The sequence below is a fragment of the Sinohyriopsis cumingii genome, chromosome 5 (assembly GCF_028554795.1).
Source record: "Sinohyriopsis cumingii isolate HCF-2022 chromosome 5, ASM2855479v2, whole genome shotgun sequence".
NCBI classification, from domain to species: Eukaryota; Metazoa; Mollusca; class Bivalvia; order Unionida; family Unionidae; genus Sinohyriopsis; species Sinohyriopsis cumingii.
The window spans coordinates 145,674,018-145,694,562 of record NC_142965.1 but is presented as its reverse complement, the minus strand read 5'-3'; the positions used below and the strand labels follow the sequence as shown (position 1 = coordinate 145,694,562).

General features: G+C 34.8%; 1 protein-coding gene across 1 annotated transcript in view; it reads right to left on the bottom strand.

Moving 5' to 3' along the window:
• The window catches only part of LOC149800410 (anoctamin-7-like), a 104,920-nt gene that overhangs the window by 53,230 nt on the left and 31,145 nt on the right, over positions 1 to 20,545 (bottom strand). The window contains exons 5-9 of the mRNA XM_089958426.1: positions 19,766 to 19,855; positions 18,298 to 18,634; positions 9,930 to 10,024; positions 6,880 to 7,001; positions 4,626 to 4,715 (exon numbers count right to left, since the gene is read on the bottom strand). Of these exons, the coding sequence (XP_089814552.1) occupies positions 4,626 to 4,715; positions 6,880 to 7,001; positions 9,930 to 10,024; positions 18,298 to 18,634; positions 19,766 to 19,855 (734 nt within the window). The remainder of the gene's footprint in view (positions 1 to 4,625; positions 4,716 to 6,879; positions 7,002 to 9,929; positions 10,025 to 18,297; positions 18,635 to 19,765; positions 19,856 to 20,545) is intronic.

The following is a 20,545-nucleotide window of genomic DNA, read 5'->3' as shown; positions in this document are numbered from 1 at the left end:
GATATGGTGTTTAAATTTTGATAATATTGTTTACATGATGATTCCTATTTGATATGGTGTTTACATTTTGATAACATTGTTTACATGATGATGCCTATTAAATATGGTGTTTATATTTTGATATTATTATTTACCTGATGATGCCTATTTGATGTGGTGTTTACATTTTGATAATATTGTTTACATGATGATTCCTATTTGATATTGTTTACCTTTTGATATCGTGTACATGATGATGCCTATTTGATATGGTGTTTACATTTTGATATTGTTTACATGATGATACCTATCTGATATGGTGTTTACATTTTGATAATATTGTTTACATAATGATGCCTATTTGATATGGTGTTTACATTTTGATAATATTGTTTACATGATGATTCCTATTTGTTATGGTGTTTACATTTTGATAATATTGTTTACATGATGATGCCTATTTGATATGGTGTTTATATTTTGATATTATTATTTACATGATGATGCCTATTTGATATGGTGTTTACATTTTGATAATATTGTTTGCATGATTCCTATTTGATATCGTGTTTACATTTTAATAATATTGTTTACATGATGATGCCTATTTGATATGGTGTTTACATTTTGATAATATTGTTTACATGATGATGCCTATTTGATATGGTGTTTATATTTTGATATTATTATTTACATGATGATGCCTATTTGATATGGTGTTTACATTTTGATAATATTGTTTGCATGATTCCTATTTGATATTGTGTTTACATTTTAATAATGTTGTTTACATGATGATGCCTATTCGATATGGTGTTTATATTTTGATAATATTGTTTACATGATGATGCCTATTTGATATGGTGTTTATATTTTGATAATATTGTTTACATGATGATTCCCATTTGATATGGTGTTTACATTTTGATAATATTGTTTACATGATGATGCCTATTTGATATGGTGTTTACATTTTGATATTGTTTGCATGATTCCTATTTGATATGGTGTTTACATTTTTATAATATTGTTTACATGATGATTCCTATTAGATATGGTGTTTACATTTTGATATTGTTTGCATGATGATATATGGTGTTTATATTTGATATTGATTATATGATAATTCCTATTTGATATGGTGTTTACATTTTGATATCATTGTTTACATGATGATGTCTATTTGATATTGTGTTTACATTTTGATATTGTTTGCATGATGATGCATATTTGAAATGGTGTTTACATTGAGATAATATTGTTTACAGGATTCCTATTTGATATGATGCTTACATTTTGATATTGTTTGCATGATGATTCCTATTAGATATGGTGTTTACATTTTGATATTGTTTGCATGATGATATATGGTGTTTATATTTGATATTGATTATATGATAATTCCTATTTGATATGGTGTTTAGATTTTGATATTATTGTTTACATGATGATGTCTATTTGATATTGTGTTTACATTTTGATATTGTTTGCATGATGATGCATATTTGAAATGGCGTTTACATCGAGATAATATTGTTTACAGGATTCCTATTTGATATGGTGTTTACATTTTGATAATATTGTTTACATGATGATGCCTATTTGATATGGTGTTTACATTTTGATATTGTTTACATGATGATGCCTATTTGATATTGTGTTTATATTTTGATAATATTATTTACATGTTTCCTATTTGATATGGCATTTACATTTTGATAATATTGTTTACATGATGATTCCTATTTGATATGGTGTTTAAATTTTGATAATATTGTTTACATAATGATGCCTATTTGATATGGTGTTTACATTTTTATAATATTGTTTACATAATTCCTATTTGATATGGTGTTTACATTTTGATATTGTTTGCATGATGATTCCTATTTGATATGGTGTTTACATTTTGATAATACTGTTTTCATGATGATGCCTATTTGATATGGTGTTTATATTTTGATATTGTTTGCATGATGATATATGGTGTTTACATTTGATATTGTTTACATGATGATTCTTATTTGATATGTTTACATGATAATTCCTATTTGATATGGTGTTTACATGATGATTCTTATTTGATATGATGTTTACATTTTGATATTGTTTACATGATGATGATTATTTGATATGGTGTTTACATTTAGATAATATTGTTTACATGATGATGCTTATTTGATATGGTGTTTACATTTTGATATTATTGTTTACATGATGGTTCCTACTTGATATGGTGTTTACATTTTGATAATATTGTTTACATGATGATTCCTATTTGATATTGTATTTACATTTTGATAATATTGTTTACATGATGATTCCTATTTGATATGGTGTTTACATTTTGATAATATTGTTTACATGATGATTCCAATTTGATATGGTGTTTTCATTTTGATATTATTGTTTACATGATGGTTCCTACTTGATATGGTGTTTACATTTTGATAATATTGTTTACATGATGATTCCTATTTGATATTGTATTTACATTTTGATAATATTGTTTACATGATGATTCCTATTTGATATGGTGTTTACATTTAGATAATATTGTTTACATGATGATTCCTATTTGATATGGTGTTTACATTTTGATAATATTGTTTACATGATGATTCCTATTTGATATGGTGTTTACATTTTGATAATATTGTTTACATGATGATTCCTATTTGATATGGTGTTTTCATTTTGATATTATTGTTTACATGATGGTTCCTACTTGATATGGTGTTTACATTTTGATAATATTGTTTACATGATGATTCCTATTTGATATTGCATTTACATTTTGATAATATTGTTTACATGATGATTCCTATTTGATATGGTGTTTACATTTAGATAATATTGTTTACATGATGATTCCTATTTGATATGGTGTTTACATTTTGATAATATTGTTTACATGATGATTCCTATTTGATATGGTGTTTTCATTTTGATATTATTGTTTACATGATGGTTCCTACTTGATATGGTGTTTACATTTTGATAATATTGTTTACATGATTCCTATTTGATATTGTGTTTACATTTTGATAATATTGTTTACATGATGATGCCTATTTGATATGGTGTTTACATTTAGATATTGTTTATGATGACTGGTAAAAATGCAGGTTATGTGACAAGTATGTATAATACGGTTTTCTTTCAAAAGCACTATTGTATTATTGGATTTTTAAAATTTAAAATAAAATTTTCTATTCTCGATGTATAAAAAACTGTAAAATGTAAAATATTCTTGAATAATTAAACATTTTCTGAAAAATTATTTCATCGACCTTTTGTTGATATTATGACAATATTGTAATGTTGGTACTGATCAATCATGTTACTTTAAAATTGAATTTTATGGAGACATCCATGTATCATTTAATGGTTTTAATTAAGCATAATAAGGCAGGATTTATGGAGACATCCATGTACCATTTAATGTTTTCAATTAAGCATAATAAGGCAGGATTTTATGGAGACATTCATGTACCATTTAATGTTTTTAATTAAGCATGCTAAGGAAAAAGGCAGGATTTTATGGAGACATTCACGTACCATTTAATGTATTTAATTAAACATGCTAAGGAAAAAGGCAGGATTTTATGGAGACATTCATGTACCATTTAATGTTTTTAATTAAGCATGCTAAGGAAAAAGGCAGGATTTTATGGAGACAACCATGTACCATTTAATGTTTTTAATTAAACATGCTAAGGAAAAAGGCAGGATTTTATGGAGACATTCATGTACCATTTAATGTTTTTAATTAAGCATGCTAAGGAAAAAGGCAGGATTTTATGGAGACATCCATGTACCATTTAATGTATTTAATTAAACATGCTACGGCAAAAGGCTGGATTTTATGGAGACAACCATGTACCATTTAATGTTTTTAATTAAGCATGCTACAGAAAAAGGCAGGATTTTATGGAGACATCCATGTACCATTTAATGTTTTTAATTAAACATGCTACGGAAAAAGGCAGGATTTTATGGAGACATCCATGTACCATTTAATGTTTTTAATTAAGCATGTTAAGGAAAAAGGCAGGATTTTATGGAGACATCCATGTACCATTTAATGTTTTTAATTAAACATGCTACAAAAAAAGGTAGGATTTTATGGAGACATCCATGTAGCATTTAATTTTTTTAATTAAACATGTTAAGGCAGGATTTTATGGAGACATCCATGTAGCATTTAATGTTTTTAATTAAACATGCTACAAAAAAAGGCAGGATTTTATGGAGACATCCATGTAGCATTTAATTTTTTTAATTAAACATGTTAAGGCAGGATTTTATGGAGACATCCATGTAGCATTTAATGTTTTTAATTAAACATGCTACAAAAAAAGACAGGATTTTATGGAGACATCCATGTACCATTTAATGTTTTTAATTAAGCATGTTAAGGAAAAAGGCAGGATTTTATGGAGACATCCATGTAGCATTTAATGTTTTTAATTAAACATGCTACAAAAAAAGGCAGGATTTTATGGAGACATCCATGTAGCATTTAATTTTTTTAATTAAACATGTTAAGGCAGGATTTTATGGAGACATCCATGTAGCATTTAATGTTTTTAATTAAACATGCTACGAAAAAAGGCAGGATTTTATTCAAGCATATGACTCACCATCACAATGAGAATAGATCCTGATGTGAACATCTTAAGCAACTGTCTCTTCACTGGGTAGAACCAAATATCAAATTGCGTCACTGGATCCTGATAAAATGAATCATTATTTTTATTTATAGCAAACCATAAATGAGAAAGGGACATACAGTCTTACCCTTGTCTGTCCCAGTTGACTTTTTCTTGGTTATGTTTTTGCGTTTAGCTCGCTCTGGCAGGATATTTGCATTCTATAAACATTTTACTAGTTAAAATAAATTTTGGTGATATTGAAAAATGATTTTCTCCCTTTGAGCATTTTTGTAATGCATAATGACTAATTCCCTTCATGTAGTTCAATATATGATACCATATATTCCTGCTTATAAGCTGAGTCCAAATGCAAAGTGCATAGACTAACATCTGGTGCATTATTCAATGGCAGACTAGGGTATACAATGTTTGCAATTGTAACCAACGTAAAAACAGATTAAAAGGTTTGCTATCTATAAAAACTCAATGGATAATGGATAATATGATCCAAATTGTCTGTAATTACAACACTGTACTAAGAATTATTCAAATTGTCTGTAATCACAACACTGTACTAAGAATTATCACAACACTGTACGAAGAATGATCAAATTGTATGTAGTTGCAAGAATTATCCAAATTGTCTTTAATCACAACACTGTACTAAGAATTATCCAAATAGTATGTAGTTACAAGAATTATCCAAATTGTCTGTAATCACAACACTGTACTAAGAATTATTCAAATTGTCTGTAATCACAACACTGTACTAAGAATTATACAACACTGTACTAAGAATCATCCAAATTGTCTGTAATCGCAACACTGTACTAAGAAGCATCCAAATTGTATGTGGTTACAAGAATTATCCAAGATTGTCTGTGATCACAAACACTGTACTAAGAATTATCACAACACTGTACTAAGAATTATCCAAATTGTCTGTAATCACAACACTGTACTAAGAATTATCCAAATTGTCTGTAATCACAACACTGTACGAAGAATGATCAAATAGTATGTAGTTACAAGAATTATCCAAATTGTCTTTAATCACAACACTGTACTAAGAATTATCCAAATTGTCTGTAATCACAACACTGTACTAAGAAGTATCCAAATTGTATGTGGTTACAAGAATTATCCAAGATTGTCTGTGATCACAAACACTGTACTAAGAATTATCACAACACTGTACTAAGAAGTATCCAAATCGTCTGTATTCACAACACTGTACTAAGAAGTATCCAAATTGTATGTGGTTACAAGAATTATCCAAGAATGTCTGTGATTACAAACACTGTACTAAGAATTATCCAAATTCTCTGTGATCACAACAATGTACTAAGAATTATCCAAATTCTGTGATCATCACACTGTACTAAGAATTATCCAAGATTGTCTCTGATCACAAACTCAGTATTAAGAATTATCCAAGATTTTATGTTATCACAAACTCTATACTAAGAATTATCCAAATTGTCTGTAATCACAAACACTGTACTAAGAATTATCCTAATTGTCTGTAATTACAAACACATTATAAAGAATTATCCAAGATTGTCTGTAATTAAAAAGGCTGTACTAAGAATTATCTAAACTGTCTGTAATCACAAACACTGTACTAAGAATTATTCAAGCTTGCATGTGATCACAAAATACAATACTAAGAATTATCCAAGACTATCTGATCAAAGACCTTATATTAGCACTATCCAAATTGTATGTGATCACAGATACTAATAAGCATTATCCAAGACTGTGTGTGATCACAAACCCAATACTAAGTTGTATCCATTACTGTATTTGATCCCAAACACTATACTAGGAATTATCCATTACTGTATTTGATCAAAAACCTTACAGTTAAAATCATCTTCAATTTATCATCATACTCAACAATAAAATCTGCCAATATTTTAACATTTCAGAGATATCAAAAGGGCACTTTAATGAAATAAACCACTATTTCAAATGTAGAAAACAATATATTTTTTACACTATATACAAACATTAAACAAATGGATCAAATCAACCACTGCTTTCAAATGTAGACAACAGTATATATCTACAGTATACACAAACTTATTAAATGGATGGAATGAAATTTAGGATCACTTAAAAGATGATAAAAGCACAGAAGCACAAAGAATGATGGATTTGAAGACTTTGAAACAGCAGCCATAGTCTGCTGTGAATATGTGACAGGAAGCCCTTAATATATATTTTTTGTATCAAGTACCTTTTTAACTTTAGTTCCAAAGAACTGAGGCCTGTCTGGCTCTTGTGCCTCAAACTCATCCACGTCCCACTCATAAGCAAGTCTTGCATTATGCCGCTTCCAGATCTCCAAAAAGATTGTGCCTGACATATTAAAAAATTATTATGGAATACATAAATAAGGATATTCTACAAACCATAGCTTCCACCATTTCAAAGGATATACAAATGTGTCAGTAACTTCAACTGGGTTAACAGAACAAAGTTTATGTTGGTTGTTTTTGGATTTAATGACACCGTTAACACATTATTGGCAATATCATGCCAAGGAAATGGGAGCAATGTACTTTTTCCTAATGCACATTGAGGCAGCCAACCTAGGCAAGCCTAGAGGGGTACCAAACATGCAACCCTTGGATTACAAGTGCAACACTATATCAACTGAGCTACCACTGCTCCTCAGAATTAGGAATAACTATTGAAATCAAATATGAGATGAATTAATACCTTCATATCTGTAATTCAGCTAAATTTATTTGATTCTGAAAGTTAGATCAATGAAGTTTCATTGACTGTGCATGCAAAAACTTCTTGTCAGTAGCACAACCAAATATTTATTTAAATTTTTATTTTGTGCAATATATGTCACTGTGACTTACTTTTAACAGGAATGCTTCTCAAGATAAGTTAGAAACTATATATTGAAATATAGCCAAGGAAAGGATGAAATAATAAACCAGACTATGTAACCAATGAGGTATGAAAATTAATCACCCCAACATTAAAAAAAATGCCTATAAAAGTGAAAGACTTAGCATGAAAAAGAAACTGAGGAATAAAACTGAATAGAAAACTTAATTTAACAACTTGTGACTAGAAGTTAACTATGAGGTACACTAAAACCTGTCTTATAAGACCACAGCCTTGAAAGAGCACTTGTCTTGAGAGACCACATTCTCAGTGTATTGACACATCAATTATCTGGTGTTGAGACCTGTAATGACAGACCTCCTGTTTTGAGAGATCACTTTCTGTTGGCAGAAGGGGTGGTCTCTCAAGACAGGTTCTACTGTAATTTTAATAGCAGTGATAGGCACTTTGTAAACACAACCTGCAAGTGTAATTTGATTTAAAACACAATATCAATGATCTACTCTGTAAACATAGCCATAAAGTGTAATTTAATTTAAAACAATTCCTATGATCTACTCTGCAAACATAGCCATAAAGTGTAATTTAATTTAAAACAATTCCTATGATCTACTCTGTAAACATAGTCATAAAGTGTAATTTAATTTAAAACTCAATATCGATCATCTACTCTGTAAACATAACCATAAAGTGTAATTTAATTTAAAACAATTCCTATGATCTACTCTGTAAACATAGCCATAAAGTGTAATTTAATTTAAAACTCAATATCGATCATCTACTCTGTAAACATAGCCATAAAGTGTAATTTAATTTAAAACAATTCCTATGATCTACTCTGTAAACATAGTCATAAAGTGTAATTTAATTTAAAACAATTCCTATGATCTACTCTGTAAACTAGCCATAAAGTGTAATTTAATTTAAAACACAATTCCTATGATCTACTCTGTAAACATAGTCATAAAGTGTAATTTAATTTAAAACTCAATATCGATGATCTACTCTGTAAAAATAGCCATAAAGTGTAATTTGATTTAAAATACAATTCCTATGATCTACTCTGTAAAAATAGCCATAAAGTGTAATTTAATTTAAAAGCACAATTCCTATGATCTACTCTGTAAAAATAGCCATAAAGTGTAATTTGATTAAAAACATTTCATATGATATACTCTGTAAAAATAGCCACAAAGTCTAATTTAATTTAAAACACAATTCCTATGATCTACTCTGTAAACATAGCCATAAAGCGTAATTTAATTTAAAACACAATTCCTATGATCTACTCTGTAAACAGCCATAAAGTGTAACTTAATTTAAAACACAATTCCTATGATCTACTCTGTAAACAGCCATAAAGTGTAACTTAATTTAAAACACAATTCCTATGATCTACTCTGTAAAAACAGCCATAAAGTGTAATTTGATTTAAAACAATTCCTATGATCTACTCTGTAAACAGCCATAAAGTGTAACTTAATTTAAAACACAATTCCTATGATCTACTCTGTAAACAGCCATAAAGTGTAACTTAATTTAAAACACAATTCCTATAATCTACTCTGTAAAAACAGCCATAAAGTCTAATTCGATTTAAAATACAATTCCTATGATGTACTCATACTTCAGATGCAATTATAGTTAAAGTTTCATTGTTTTAAGACTCACCCCATAGCACATGACCAGTGCAAAGTAAGACTTAAAACCCAAAGACATGACCATTGCAAAGTAAGATTTACTCCAAAGACATATGACCAGTGCAAAGACTTACCCCCAAAGACTTATGACCAGTGCAAAGTAAGACATAAAACCCAAAGACATGACCAGTGCAAAGTAAGACTTACCCCAAAGACATATGACCAGTGCAAAGTAAGACTTACCCCCAAAGACATGACCAGTGCAAAGTAAGACTTAAAACCCAAAGACATGACCATTGCAAAGTAAGACTTAAAACCCAAAGACATATGACCAGTGCAAAGTAAGACTTACCCCCAAAGACACATGACCAGTGCAAAGTAAGACTTACCCCCAAAGACATGACCAGTGCAAAGTAAGACTTACCCCCAAAGACATGACCAGTGCAAAGCAAGACTTAAAACCCAAAGACACATGACCAGTGCAAAGTAAGATTTAACTCCCAAAGACACATGACCAGTGCAAAGTAAGACTTACCCCCAAAGACACATGACCAGTGCAAAGTAAGACTTACCCCCAAAGACATGACCAGTGCAAAGTAAGACTTACCCCAGAAACATATGACCAGTGCAAAGTAAGACTTACCCCCAAAGACATGACCAGTGCAAAGTAAGACTTACCCCCAAAGACATGACCAGTGCAAACTAAGACTTACCCCAAAGACATGACCAGTGCAAAGTAAGAATTACCCCAAAGACATGACCAGTGCAAAGTAAGACTTACCCCAAAGGCATATGACCAGTGCAAAGTAAGGAGTAACTTCATTGTCAAAAGATTCTCTTATTGTGTCCAGTAGTGCATTGACAGCTACTCGTATCCTACAACATACAAAAAAAAGACAAGAACTGTATTACTGCATGACATGACTGAAGTTCCCAACCTGGCTGAAAATTAAAGTAAACAGTAAATAGGAATACAAATTAAATATTCTATAATTATTCTTTCATAATGGTGTTTTAATTAGATCTTTAACATTCCAGTGTAAAAAAATTTAAACATACATTCCATATGAAAAAAACAAAAGAATAAAGAAGAAGAAAACAAAAAAACATCTATTCCCATATGGAAAAAAAGAAAATTAAGAAAATAAACATCCATTCCCATATACAAAAACAAAAAAATTACAAAATTAGCAAATCATTTTGAGAAAAATGTTGCTAATAATTGTTTTTACCACCAATTTATATTTTTTCAAATATAACTGGGTATTTTGGTAACCTGATAAAACAGAACAAATGCAAATGAATTTTTTTTGTAATAATTATATAATAGAGTACATATTTTTAACAGAGTGACCACAAAAAAATTGCCAAATTCCAAAAGGAAAATCCATACAAAAATCCTAAAATTGGACAGTCTGAAACTTCACTGCAAGCAACTTCAAAGCAAGCAAATGAAACTTTACTAAGTATTTATTTACCTTTATTTCATGCTAGAGAAATCAGAAAATATGCAGTAATCCAGTAAGCCAACAGATGGAATGCCAAAACTGGATGCATGTACCTATTAATCCAGTAAGCCAACAGATGGAATGCCAAAACTGGATGCCTGTACCTATTAATCCAGTCAGCCAACAGATGGAATGCCAAAACTGGATGCATGTACCTATTAATCCAGTAAGCCAACAGATGGAATGCCAAAACTGGATGCCTGTACCTATTAATCCAGTCAGCCAACAGATGGAATGCCAAAACTGGATGCATGTACCTATTAATCCAGTAAGCCAGTGGTTACATGGTACACATCATAGTAAACCAATCAGTATGGCTGAAATGCCATGGATGTTGTATTAATATTATAGTATGCCTACAACTGTGAGCTTGCAGTATTTACTCAAATCTGCTGTTGCATCGAACTCCCGTAGGCCAGTCTCCTCTATCTCCTCTATTCACTGTACAAGTCCTATCACTTTAAATGTGACTATTGCATGGCACTCATGTAGACCAGTCTCCTCTATTCACTGTACATGTCCCATCATTTCAAATGTGACTTTGGTGAGCCCTGTCATCATAAATTCCTCCCAGTTTTAACAGAAAAGACTGGTATACCTCAACAACACCTTTTGATTCTTTAGAACTCCTAATGTACACTGTATATTGTATTTATATGTTTTGTTAATTAAGCACTAGAATGTATTAGTAGATGTATTGCCATATGTAATAACTGAGAATGTATTAGTAGATGTATTGCCATATATAATAACTGAGAATGTATTAGTAGATGTATTGCCATATGTAATAACTGACAATGTATTAGTAGATGTATTGCCATATGTAATAACTGAGAATGTATTAGATGTATTGCCATATGTAATAACTGAGAATGTATTAGTAGATGCATTGCCATATATAATAACTGAGAATATATTAGCAGATGTATTGCCATATGTAATAACTGAGAATGTATTAGTAGATGCATTGCCATATATAATAACTGAGAATATATTAGCAGATGTATTGCCATATATAATAACTGAGAATATATTAGCAGATGTATTGCCATATGTAATAAATGAGAATGTATTAGTAGATGCATTGCCATATATAATAACTGAATGCATATCATATTGCTACTAACTTAGATGTACAGCATCATACTTCTCTGGTCCTTCGTAACATACTTTTCTCGTGTTCAAAATACTCTCTAACAAACACCAGATTTTCCAATAGTGACTTCCAAAAATAAGTTATGGTACTTACACTGTTAAAGTTCTGATGCCAACTGAACTAATTCTGACATTTCTTTTTTGAATATTCCTGAATCAAACCATCCCTACTGTATGAATTCAGTATGAAGCTGCATGACTATATGGTTTTATACTAAGTAACAGAAAAGAGTGAAAACCAACAAGTTCTGTGAAATTCAACAAAATAATTTATTTCCTAGAATACAAAGTGAAAATTTAAAAGCATCTTACAAGTATTGTGAATTAGGTCCCAAACAGTTCTAAAAGCTCTATCACAAGTCTAAAAGTATACGGCATTAAAAATAAAATCCAGTGGTGTTCCTAATGAATTCCGATCTTGAGTGTTCTGATGCATGAATAGCCTGAAATAGTGTTGATGTGCTAGGTCATAATGTTTCCTTTAGGACCAACATAAGAAATCTTATGTTGAAACCCCATGTTGGTATGATTTTCAATTGAGGAGAAGTAGTGAAAAGATTTTCAAGATGTCTGCTGTGCTTGCCATACTTGAAGTCTGAGCAGCATCATTTTCATTTAGAACAACAAGACCTTGTTATAAAAATGTGTGTCAATTTTCATGGCAATCCTCCAAGAAGTTAACAAGGAGTAGCAATCACAAACTTGGGCATATGGCCAATTGTATACCAGACAACAGACAACAAACCATCCCATAAGCTCTTCAGGTCTCTGACCAGTAAAGTTAGAAACAGAAAAATTAGTCAAATTTTGAAGACATCAACAAAATCCTGTTTTATATTATAATTCCTGGCTCAAAGGTCTCCTCACAATAGTTTTAGGCATTCTAGTGTTTTCTTGCAAAAAACCTTAAGATCAACGTTATGGAGAATGAGAAAAAATAAGAAGACATCTCTCTCAAATTACCAATTCTGACCAAAGATTTGAAACTAAAAGCCAACAAAAATAACCAAGAAAATTTCAACGACATCCTAATAATCTTCCACCAATCATTGCATTCAAGATAAAAATCAGTGTATATTCCTTCTTTTAGAGAAGACTGTATCCAAAATGAATTCATTTTAATCAATTTTAAATGCAAAGGCAGAATGAAATAATTTGTAATTGTTGTTCATCCAGTATGTTAATTTTAATTAGGGTACATGTTTTTTTTTAATTATAAAGATCCATTTTCTTCCCAGATCACCCTCATAAGCCAATTATAACCGATGTTAATGCATATAGTGATATGAAATCTGAAGAGCCTTTAAACTTACCCTGATGATGTGGAATTAGTTGTCTCCCTTTGCTTTCCTGATGCACTGATACTGAAAGACACCAAAATAGCCCTAAACCTAAATGATTAAGACACTGTATAGGAACTGTTGCTACATGCAACCAGTTATTATATATGATTGCTATTTATTTTTAACTTTGTTTTGCATTTTTGTTCTTCACTGCACCCATGAACTATAGCACCTCATGAACTATAGCACATCAGAGTGAGACTGCAACACATTTAAGTAAACTGTCCCACTATAACATTGTATATGGAAAGTATTAAATATACTGCTTTGTTGTGAGACTGCCTTTAGGCTAAAATTAAATACATTAGACAATACTATCCCATTATAACACTCATGGTTGCCATGGAGTATACCAATTGTACTGAGATTACCTTACAATTAAGTACATGACAGTACTACCTCATTATAACACTGTCATGGAAGCCATGAAATATACTGCCTTATAGTGAGGCTCTCTTACAATTAAGTACATGACAGCACTATCTCATTATAACACTGTCATGGATGCCATGAAGTATACTACCTTATAGTGAGACTCTCTTACAATTTAGTACATGACAGGACTACCTCATTATAATACTATCATGGAAGCCATGAAGTATACTGCCTTATAGTAGGACTATCTTACAATTAAGTACATGACAGTACTACCTCATTGTAACACTGTCATGGAAACCATGGTGTATACTACCTTACAGTGAGACTCTTACAATTAAGTACATGACAGCACTACCTCATTATAACACTGTCATGGAAGCCATGAAGTATACTAGTGCTTACAGTGACTCTCTTACAATTTAGTGCATGACATTACTACCTCATTATAAAACTGTCATGGAAGACATGAAGTATACTGCCTTATAGTGAGACTCTCTTACAATTAAGTACATTATATGTATAATTTTACTACTTCATAAAGAAATGTGATCTATGACCATATATGCCTTATAACAGGATGTGGTCTAAGGTTGACATTGCCCGGGGTGGGAGTGGGAGACAAGCGCCCCAATCCTCCAAAATGCCCCATACGGCCTGCGTCTCTTACTGCCTCTGTCAACTAAAATCCAGCTCCTGGCCTTCGCGAGTGGCTTAGATTTGAAGCCCGGCAGACCATGTTTTCTACTAACAGGAGAAGGGGTGAAGGCGGCCCACTGGCGCCTTAAAACCAGTTGCTTCGGGTAGATGGGACTCGTAAACCTTGGATGGTAGCTCATCTAGGAGAAAGAAAACTCCGATTCCAAACCTCTGCTGCCTTGTGGCTATACCCACTCATGGGAAAGGTTAAGGGAGTAAACCCCAACAGAAAATCCTGAGATGGAGTCCCTAAGGCGGTATGACATTGACTTCAACGTCATTCCGGCAACTCCTGCGACGCCGTTGGTGCCAAGCTGTATCGGCATTCATCATTCCCTTGGGCACACCAGCTGCGTGGAGAGGGGGGATCTGCTGCATGGGCAAGAGCTGATTCTCCATACCACCCTGCCCAGGCTTCAAAGCTCCACTGGAGAGGACACTCCAGCGTCGTCGTACGGCGTCGGCACAACACGAGAAGTAGCAGTTTACCGGTTCTAAGTCAAAGCTCGATTGGCATAGAGCTTGGCGCCAGGGGTTACTTCTGACGGTGGGAGAGATCATCAGGTCTCACTGGACAGCTACCGTCCGCCTCAAGCTGGGCAGCCCCCAGTCAGTAAGGTGCTGCCCGCCATGGCCTGCCTGCTTCACTGTGTGCGTGGAGCTTAGAGAACCATCTCGACAAGTGGGCCACAAAACTCTGCACCAGGAAAGACTAAAAGAAGAAATAAAAAGACTCCAACTCTTCGTTTTGCAACCTGGAATATCAGGACCATGTGTCCTGGATTGACCACTGACCTACAGCAGATCGACGATGCATGGAAGACTGCCGTCATTGACAGAGAACTCTCCCGACTGAACATCGACATTGCCTGCCTCCATGAGACCCGACTGGCTGACAGCGGCACCATCAGGGAAGCCAATTACACATTCTTTTGGCAGGGGAAGCCCTTGGATGAACCTAGGCAGCATGGTGTAGGCTTTGCCGTCAAGAACACTCTAATTGCCTTCATTGAACCTCCATCATCAGGTACTGAGAGAATCCTTGCCCTCCGGCTGTCAACATCCTTAGGCCCAGTCAACATCTTCAGTGTGTATGCCCCAACCCTCTACTCCACCTACGAGGAGAAAGACAAGTTTTATGAGGCTCTGGATCAGGCAATATCCAGTATCCCCAACAATGAAAGCCTTTACTTACTAGGAGACTTCAATGCTAGAGTGGGAGCTGACCATGAGGCCTGGTCCACCTGTCTCGGCTTTTACGGAAGGGGCAAGATCAGCGAGAATGGTCAGCGACTGCTGGAGATGTGCTGCTCCCACAGCCTATGTGTGACCAACACTTTCTTCAAATGCAAGGAGATCCACCAGGTGTTGTGGAGACACCCACGTTCACGCCACTGGCACCAGCTAGACCTTGTCATCACCAGGCGTGCAGAACTGGCCAGTGTCCTCCTTACCCGCAGCTACCACAGTGCCGATTGTGACACGGACCATTCCCTCATGGCCAGCAAGGTGTGAATATTACCCAAGAAGCTGCACCATGCCAAGAAGAAGGGTCACCCATGTATCAACACCTGCTGTGCTAGCAACCCACAGAAAACACAGCAGTTCATCAGCAAACTGAAGGAAGCCCTCACCAAAGTGACACCTGATGACACCATTGATTCCAAGTGGTCCCATATCCGTGACTCTGTGTACAATTCAGCCATCACAGCTTACGGGAAGAGGGAGCGAAAGAATGTCGACTGGTATGAGGCAAACTGGGAGGAGATGGAGCCCGTGACTGAGGCAAAGAGGAAAGCCCTCCTGGCATACAAGGCCGCACCTAGCCCCAGAACACTACAAGCCCTCAGGATTGCAAGGAATAATGCCCAGAAGACCGCCCGCCGCTGTGCCAACACCTACTGGCTGAACCTTTGCAACAGTATACAGACAGCTGCTGACACCGGGGATACAAGAGGAATGTATGAAGGTATCAAAAAGGCGACAGGCCCCCCCAGGTACAAGACCGCCCCCTCAAGTCCAAGACAGGCGAAGTCATCACAGACCAGGGGAAACAACTGCAGCGATGGGTTGAGCACTATCTCGAGCTATATACAACCCAAAACAATGCCACTGGAACTGCCCTGGACACCATTCCAGACCTGCCTGTCTTGGAAGAGCTAGACACACAGCCCACCCTGGAAGAGCTCGGAAAAGCCATCGATTGCCTTGCCTGTGGGAAGGCTCCTGGAAGCGACGGCATTCCGCCTGAAGTCCTCAAGAGCGGAAAACCAGCACTGCTCCAGCCCCTACACACACTCCTCTGCCTTTGCTGGGAATAGGGATACATCCCACAGGACATGCGTGATGCCAACATCGTCACTTTGTACAAAAACAAAGGAGACCGTAGCGACTGCAACAACTATCGGGGCATCTCCCTCCTCAGCATCATCGGAAAAGCCTTCGCCCGTGTTGCCTTGGCGCGCTTGCAGATCCTAGCCTCCCGCGTCTACCCAGAATCCCAGTGTGGATTTCGAGCCGGCAGGTCAACTGTAGACATGATCTTCTCACTACGTCAGCTGCAGGAGAAGTGTCGCGAGCAGCAGATGCCCCTCTACATTGCCTTCATAGACCTGACGAAGGCATTTGACATGGTTAGTTGGAGTGGACTCTTCAGACTCCTGCAGAAGATCGGCTGCCCCCCACGTCTGCTTGCTGTCATTATGTCGTTCCACGAGAACATGCACAGCACAGTGTGCTTCAATGGCGCAACATCTGAAGCATTCCCAGTCATTAGCGGAGTCAAACAAGGCTGTGTCCTTGCACCGACGCTCTTTGCCATCTTCTTCTCCATGCTTGTCCAGTACGCATTCAAGGACTGCAGCAAGGGAGTGTATATCCATACCAGGGCTGACGGCAAGCTGTTCAACATCGCCTGTCTCTGTGCTAAGACTAAAGTCACAGAGGTACTCATCCGTGAATTGCTCTTTGCCGACGATGCAGCCTTGACATCACACACGGAAGATGGACTTCAGCAGCTGGTATGCTGCCTCTCCCATGCATGTAAGGAATTTGGACTGACCATCAGTTTGAAGAAAACGAATGTCATGGCACAGGACACAGACTCCCCTCCCTCTGTCTCCATTGATGGGTACAATTTGGAAGTTGTTGAGAACTTCACATACCTCGGGTCTAACATCTCCAGCTCACTCTCCATTGATTCTGAGGTGGGCGGCAGGATTGCCAAGGCAGCAGCAGTGATGGCCAGACTTAACCAGAGGGTCTGGAACAACCCCAACCTCACAGAGAAGACCAAACTGCGTGTCTACCAAGCATGCGTGCTCAGCTCACTTCTCTACAGCAGCGAAACATGGACCACCTATGCAAGACACGAGAGGAAACTCAACAGCTTCCACCTCAGATGTCTGCAGCGCATTCTGCACATCCAGTGGCAGGACAAAGTACCCAACACAGAGGTTCTAGAACGCGCCAACCTGAAGAGCATGTTCTCCATACTCAGCGAGAGGTGCCTTCGCTGGCTCGGCCATGTCAAGAGAATGGACCCAGGTCGCATTCCCAAGGACCTTTTATATGGGGAGTTAGCAGAAGGTGCACGACCAACTGGACGACCACATCTGCGCTACAAAGATGTTTGCAAGAAGGATATGAAGACAGCAAACATCAATGTCAATGACTGGGAGAGCTGTGCAAACAACCGTTCCAGCTGGCGTCTAGCTGTGAGGCAGGGAGTTCAAAACGCAGAGGAAAAGAGAAGAATAAAGCAAGCTGAAAAGAGAGCTAAAAAGGATAAGCAAAAGCGTACTTTGGAGCTATGCCATCGTCTCTTGTAGACGGACGGATGCCAAGAACAGGAGTGGTGTTATTATTAATGGACTTACAGTGAGGGGGTGTTGTAAAATAACAACACTCAATACAATAAATCCTATTTTGAGAGAACACCACTTCTGCTGCTGCAGAAAATGGTCTCTCAAGACAAGCGATTTGTCAAAAGAGATTACTATGCTAAATAACTGATTCATGTATTAAAAATCTCAAGAGTGATACTAGTTTGATTCAGTGAGTGAAATACCTTCTAAACAGTCCATAGCTGAAGCACCCTAAGCCAAACAATGTAGGTATCCACAAACTGAGTATTAGATATCCACACCAGGTAAAGTACAATGCAATCTTTTCTCCAAAATAGTTCCGTATCTTCCAACTGGGTTGAAATTTCCAAAATTTAGTCCATGTATCATCCATTTCCTTCCTTGGATCCAGTTTCAACTCTGGCTGAAATGATTCAGTGGGAACTTTCTCATCAGCCTCATTCTTCTTCATGTCGCTTTCATGGACTTTACTTCTTTCTGATTCCTCATGAAGAATGAAAGCATCAGTGTAGACCTCCTTCATCAGCAAATATGGCAACCCTACAATACAATTATACAGTATCTGTCCTAATAAATGTACAATTGTACAGTATCTGTCTTAATAAATGTACAATTGTACAGTATATGTCTTAATAAATGTACAAATGTACAGTATCTGTCTTAATAAATGTACAATTGTACAGTATCTGTCTTAATAAATGTATAACTGTACAGTATCTATCTTAATAAATGTATAATTGTACAGTATCTGTCTTAATAAAAGTACAATTGTATAGTATCTGTCTTAATAAATGTACAATTGTACAGTATCTGTCTTAATAAATGTACAGTATCTGTCTTAATAAATGATACTTGTTAGAATCATCATCAACATTTCCTTATCACCAATAATTTAAGTTTTTCTATGAAAAAAGTCAGTTTGGTTTTGGTTTTGTCTGACTGAATAACCCTTGTACATTAATGACTTCTGGTATATCATACTGAAGAGGAGTCTTGCCTATGAAGGTACTGAAGCCGCAAACCTTAGATTAAGAATACAATGCTCTACAAACTTAGCGACCAAAACCCACCACCACACCAAACAATTATAAACTGACCAACCATTTACCACTTTGTAAATATTACATAATCCACAAGTTTCCATGGTTCTCACATATAACACCCATGGTATAAGGTTGCCATTATTGGATTATAACAAACATGGTATAAGCTTGAATTAGGAGTTTCACAATATTTTCTCTTCTCTTTTTTCTATAGGATTTGCTTCTGTCATTAATGAGACATGAAATAGGTACTGTTGTCATATTAAGTGACATAGCAATATTTAATACCTCTATCAACAATTTTAGTTTTTTTGGTTTTTGTCTAAAAAGTGTCCCTGATGAAACATATACTTTTAAGACAATATTCAAAATGTTCTTTGACTATAAGTTTACATTTTGATTGTTTTTTGGGGTTTTTTTTCTAGTCGTTACAAAATAAGATCCCTTCTTTTAAAAAGAAATGAAAGACAGTGAATAACTGATTCAGGATTTAGCATCTCAGATTTGAAATTCATAATTTAGTTAATAGAAATCTTGAAAAATTATCAACTCTGAGTTATGGAAGAGAAAAGAATTTACAAGAAGTTTCAATAACAAAGTTTTACAATTAGGAAAGGTGCTATCTTACCCATCTTATGTAGCACTCTATCTTCTTTGTCTGTCTGTGTGAAGTATGGACAGCATGAACATGCATCTGCAAGGCAGCTTTGAACGACATCTTGACATAAGAAAAAATAGCAATCAGATGTATGTTAATAAAAGATAACCAGTCAATTAAAACTTATAAGTGTGCATATCAGCCCTAGTATAAAGTGAATTTTTATTTTAAAAATAAGACTTAATTTTTTTCATTTGCAGAGTTTATTAAATTATAGCAGATTCCACAAACTTTTAAACTAATATGGTAGTAAAAAGATGTGGCAAATTAATACTTAAAATAAAGAGAAAAACATTCAAAATAAAAACAGTCTAATTTCTGTAAGTAAGCAAACAAATCAACTTTAATTAGAAGAAATTCTTATAATAGTCCTCATTTTAGTAGACATTATGTCTATTTACTGCCTTCTCTACCACAAATAGTTCAGATCTTCATGTAAAAAGTATATGGTGAACAGATCTGTTTTTTGTATTAAAAATATTTACACACAAAAAAAACCACAGTACTAACAGATCTAGCTGAAATACCCTACAATCTATATCAACATGGCATACCTTCTATTCTCCATATACCTTCTATTCTCCATAAACCTTCTATTCTCCATATACCTTTATTTTTCTCCAGATATGTGAATGTTTATGAATATTGTGATTTGTGTAAATATACTCCTGTAATTTCCTTCTGTACAATCGTAACTACATAAATCAGAGATTTCAACACCTGGACACCTCTAAATCTAGATTGGGTCAA